The sequence below is a fragment of the Chiloscyllium plagiosum genome, chromosome 12 (genome assembly GCF_004010195.1).
Source record: "Chiloscyllium plagiosum isolate BGI_BamShark_2017 chromosome 12, ASM401019v2, whole genome shotgun sequence".
Lineage (NCBI taxonomy): Eukaryota > Metazoa > Chordata > Chondrichthyes > Orectolobiformes > Hemiscylliidae > Chiloscyllium > Chiloscyllium plagiosum.
The window spans coordinates 42,951,523-42,957,221 of NC_057721.1; the positions used below are offsets into that span (position 1 = coordinate 42,951,523).

The following is a 5,699-nucleotide window of genomic DNA, read 5'->3' on the forward strand; positions in this document are numbered from 1 at the left end:
AAATATATCCATGAAATATGTTTTCTTCAGAACATAACGCATTGAATAACATTACAGCTCGAGTGATGAATTTAGATTAAACTATTTTACATTATTACACTTTGATTTTAAAATTGAGAAAGAAGTTCGATTATTCTTTAATGTATTTTTGAATACATTGAAAAGTGCACTATGACACAGTCAGATCGGGTTGCTAGTGTTACAGATCCTACAATAAACTATCTGGCTGGCCTCCTGGGTATGGGTTCTAATGGTCTATATAAAGCAGAACGGTACAATCATTCACTCCGCCTGCGTGTGAAGTATTCTCTCTTCATCCCCGTAACCTTTCCAAACAGCGTCAGCGTGCCAAGATGGAAACATAATCTGCATTCAGCTTTAGTTGCTTTGAGAGATGGAAGGTAACGTTAATATCAGGCTGATAGGTGTTTTTTTTTACTGTTTGCAGTGTCTATCTGAAAGGTCAATCTCTCCCTCCCTCCACAGAAAAGCCCTTCAAAATGAGGATGGCGAATCCCCCTTTGCCTCGTGCCTTTGCTGTTTCAGTGCAGAGTATTTTTAGCTGGAAACAACTGGCTTCTTAAAATGGAGTTTGTAATGGTAAGGGTGCAGGAGGTTGGTATGTGAGGTATCTGGGCTCTGCCTCCGTCTATTCTTTCTCCAGGGACTGTTCTAACTTTGTTACCTCTCCCTCTCCCTGTTTCTCTGATCAGGAGTTGTAACAAGTACTAAAGAAGGAAGGCAAAATCTTTCCAGCGAACCAATTTTATTACCCCTGTTGTTTTTGTTTTTGTGTGTGGTATTGTGTGAATAATATAACTTTTACAATGAATGCAGTCTGGCTCTGTTTGGCGGCTGTCTTTATCGCTTGCATCAGCTGTAGAGCAGAAGATGGACTTGAATTCCCCCGGTATGATGGAAAAGACAGAGTTGCCGACGTCGACATGAAAAACTACCAAAAGATTTTGGAAAAGTATGATATCCTGTGCCTGTTGTATCACGCGTCGGTCCCTGCGGGAGACAAAGTTGCTCAGAAACGGTTTGACCGCGCGGAATTGGTTCTCGAGGTAAGGCATGATTCAGGGTTGATCCTGTTGGGGACTCTTTAAACTTGGACAAAGTACTTAAAACACTTCCAGCAGTATGTTTACTGCCGAGGACTGACTTTGATCAACTCCGCACTTTTGCATAGTAAAGGCACATGCAAACTTTATTTTATTTGAAAATTGCAAGAGATCAAAGCTAATAGTTTATGTTTGTTTCCCTTCTCTTTACGAGACAGCTGGCAGCTCAGGTCTTGCAAGACAAGAACATTGGATTTGGGCTTGTAGATGAGAAGAAGGATGCAAAGCTGGCTAAGAAACTGGGTGAGAAGTAAATTGTTGAAACTAATTGACACATGTTAACTACTGAAAACAATTCCTAAGCTGAGAACCCCTCAGACTACTAACTACTGTTGCTGACATTGCTGAATGTAATAACAACCACAGAAGATGGGGGCATCGTTTAATGAAACATTTATGTAAAAAGGCAAGTCCTATCATACTTCCAGTCCATTTTGAGACAGTCCCATCATTCAATAAGATCGTGACTGATACATTTGTTTGGAGTCCCACCATCGCAATCGTCCCCTCACAACCCCCATCAGGTGTATTAAAAAGTAAAAAGTAAAATTTTTAAAAGTCTTAAAAGTATTTTATGACCACTGCATTCTGAGGGAGAGTGTTCCAAATTTGCACAAGTCCCTGAGAGAAAAGAAAATTCTCTGCATCTCTGTCCTGAAAGGGTGATCCCTAATTTCCAGTGTCCACTAGTTCTGTACTCATCCACAAGTGTGAACATCCTTTCTATGTCTACCTTGTAAAGACTATTCAGGATCTTATCAAGTCACCATAGTCTTACCAGACCATTGGCTGGTCTCTCAGAGAGAGACGATTGATGGTGATTTTGACCTGAGGGCTACCATACCACAGGCAAAGGGTAAGTTTAAGAAGGAGAGTCCTTTGTGGTCATCTCAGCCAAGTGTAGAGATTGGACCCACACTGTTGGCATCACACTGCTTCACAAGCCAACTGTCCAGCCAATTGAGATAAACGAACCCGCACAGGATCTTATACACTTAATCAAATCAAACGTATTTATTTACAACATGCTTCCTGAGTAGAAGGCATGTTGCGATCTCAATTTGTAACCTTTCCAAAAGCCCCTTCACCTTGCTCCTGGCAGAGAACTTTTTCATCATCACTCCCACTTTTTTTTATGTTTTTTAAATATTGAGATCATTTACTTGCCTTTTTCTCTGCCCAGCAAAAGTAGTTGTTTTAAATACTGCTTATAGCAAATAAACTGAAAATTCAATCCCAGCCTTATGCTTGGAATTAATTGACTTTGTTTTGTGCATCGCCAACATGACTTTCTTGGATTTGCTCTGTACATTTTTAGTTATACAATGTAACATTATGTTTATCTTGGAAAGTAAAATCACCATAGTCCCACTCTCTCATTAGAGAGATGACTGTTAGTGAGTTTAACTTGAGGGTTTCCATGCCTTAGGCAAGGAGTGAAGTTAAGGTCAGACCTTCATGGTGACCTCAGATACAGGATTTGAACCTGCCTTGTTGGTGTTACTCCATATTGCAAACCAGTCATCCAGCCGACTGAACTAACCAATTCAGGGCGGCACGGTGGCTCAGCGGTTAGCACTGCTGCCTCACAGCGCCAGGGAGTCTGGTTCAATTCCTGCCTCGGGCAACTGTGTGTGGAGTTTGCACATTCTCCCCGTGTCTGCGTGGGTTTCCTCCGGGTGCTCCGGTTTCCTCCCACAGTCCAAAGATGTGCAGGTTAGGTGAATTGGCCATGCTAAATTGCCTGTAGTGTTAGGTGCATTAGTCAGGGGTAAATGTAGGAGAATGGGTCTGGGTGGGTTTCTCTTCGGAGGGTCGGTGTGGACTTGTTGGGCTGAAGGGCCTGTTTCCACACTGTGGGAAATCTAATCTAATTCCCTAGCTTACAGCATGACAATGATTCTGGACGTATTTTAAGCGAAATGCTTAATGTTGCATAAAGAAGTTTTAATATTTTTAATGCACAGGTGCATTATCCAACATTAATGTAAAAACATAGAAGGATAGAAAATAGAAATAAGAATAGGCTAAATGGCCCATCATGTCTGCGTAAATTGAATTGATCATCTACCTTAATGCCGTTATCACACCCTCTCCCCATACCCCTTCACATCTTTAGCCTCTTGAAATCTAGTTCTTTCGTAAACATGTTCAGTGACTTCGCCTCCATGGCCTTCTATGGCAGAGAATGCCACAGTTCAGTGAAATCTGAGTGAAGAAATTTCTCTTCATCTCAGTCTGAAATAGCCTGTGCGATATTCTGAGGCTGTTTGGTCATTGTTCTGAAGCCCAATGGACAGAGGAAATGCCATCCTGCATACTTTCTTTCCAGCCTTATCAGAATTTTGTATGTTTCAGTAAGATCCCCTCTCAATCTTTTAAACTCCAGTGAATACAGACCCAGTGAACAAAAACTCCCCTTATAGAACAAACCTGCCAGCCCAGGAATCAGTTTGGAGAACCTTTATATTTCATGGCAAATATATCTTTTCTAAGGTAAAGAAACCAGAACTGCACATTATACCACATCTGATCTCACCAAGGCCTTGTACAACAGCAATACAAATTCTTTGCTCTTTTACTCAAGCCAGCTTGCTGTGAAGGCCAACATTCCATTTAACTTCGTAACTGTTGGCTGCAACAACATGCTTGCTGTCAGTGTACAACGGCACCCAAATCCTAATGGTCATCAATGTTTCCCAACCTATCACCATTTAATGAATACTCTGCTGTTCTTTTTCTCTTACTGAATTACCCATGCTATATTGCATTCGCCGCACATTTGCTCATTCACTTGACTTACCTAAATTGCCTTGAAGCCTCTTTACATTTGCCTGTATATCCTCAATCCTATCTAATTTACTTTATACGAAACAGCATTTATTTTTCATATGACCACTTGGTTTGGAGGTTTATGATATCATCAGTTATTTTGTTTTCGAAATTCAAAGTGTTAAAATGGGTATAAGCTTCCAACATGGCAGTTAGGGTACATTTTCTCATTTCATGCCAGAATGTGCTGACTTCCATATTAGCATGAGGTTTCTCTGCTGGTGGCTGAAATTACAATTATTTAAAGTATTGAAGAGCATGTAAATAGTCACTAATGCTTGTTGAGACTGATGCCACTGACCACTTCCCCCATAACCCTTCATACATCTACCCACGTCAATTCAGCACTTTTATTTAAAGAGATTTGACTCCCTCAAAATGCAACTGCTTTGTGACCATAAACGTAAATCATACATGTGTATTACCTCCTCTGTACTATCTTCATTAAAGCAAGGCCACTAATTTTCAGTGCAGCAAGGGCTAGCCCTTTCATTCATGGCTTCTGACCACCATAAAGAAACTAGCCGTAACGGAGGCCAGCAATGAAAGCTGTGCCACAAAAGCAAGTGTTGTTGAACTAATAATGGTAAGCTGAAGAAATGTTTTCATCATCTGGACCAGAGCAGTTGTGTGAAAGATAAAGGAGGACATTAAATTTAAAGGAGTGAGGGCAAAGGCAATAGAAATGGGGAGTGAAATCTTTGAGGATGACTAGTTGTTCAATACCAAGTGTAGAAGAGGGAACATATTTTGGAGAGAAGCATGGGTGGGGACTGAGCAAACCATGGACAAGACAATTTTAAAAGTGAAATGAGAAAGAGAGAATAGGGTAAGTTCCTCGAAGAAAACAAAGTACAGACCAAGGCATAACTGGGTGCTAAGGGTCTCACATCCATTACAATAGTTAAAGTTGGGGATGTGGTATATTTTGTTGAGGCAAATAAGGTGATTATCATCATCCATGATCAAAATGTAAAGAAGAAAGGTTTGAAAGAATATTAATACTGAGACAGGCAAGAGAGATGACAAGAGGTACTGAAAACAAAAAAATGTTGGAAATCGCAGCGGGTCAGGCATCATCCATGGAGAGACAGCAGACTAATGTTTCGAGTCTAGATGACTCTTCATCTCGAGCTGACGTGAGGTATGGAGGGGGCAGCATTACGTGATCAGAATGTGAGAATGGCCGAAAAATGGTGTATCAAACTGCCAAACTGGAAAGAACAGGTGGTCCCTCTGAAGTCAGGGGAGGGAAGAGAAGAGATGGTCATAGAGAATGAAACAAGAAAGGGTAAAAGAAAGGGAACAACTGTGTTGAGTTCACAATCTGAAGATGTTGAACTCAATATTAAGTCCAGAACATGAGGTGATGAGAGGAACCAAGAGATAAGAAGGAGAGAGCCATAAATAGTTTAGAAATGCAGAGACATCAAAATGTGCTTGCAAATGAAATAAAAAGAAGCAGTGTAATTGAAGTGGAAAATGGGGCCTATTACATTATTATGTCATTAGTGCCTTTTGGAAAATTTAAAGATTTGGAAAAATATTTAATTGTGAACCAGTGGTTTACTTTCCCTTATAAGGTTATGCATCTGGGCTGCAAACATTTATTGTGACAGCATGGGATGGGTTTCAGCAGCCTTAGGAATGTGATGCAATCAAATCCTGAATGTAATCTAATTCTTCTGGGCAACCAGCATGCAGATAAGCAGCACTACAATGCTTGGCAGTGTTCAGACTTTA

At 40.6% G+C, this 5,699-nt stretch overlaps 1 protein-coding gene across 1 annotated transcript in view; it reads left to right on the top strand.

The window, feature by feature from the left end:
* Window positions 1–265: 265 nt before the first annotated feature.
* Window positions 266–5,699, top strand: part of casq2 (calsequestrin 2) — a 17,396-nt gene continuing 11,962 nt past the window's right edge. The window contains exons 1-4 of the mRNA XM_043701525.1: window positions 266–401; window positions 487–1,067; window positions 1,283–1,375; window positions 3,092–3,111. Coding sequence (XP_043557460.1) covers window positions 828–1,067; window positions 1,283–1,375; window positions 3,092–3,111 — 353 coding nt within the window. The 5' untranslated portion in view covers window positions 266–401; window positions 487–827. The remainder of the gene's footprint in view (window positions 402–486; window positions 1,068–1,282; window positions 1,376–3,091; window positions 3,112–5,699) is intronic.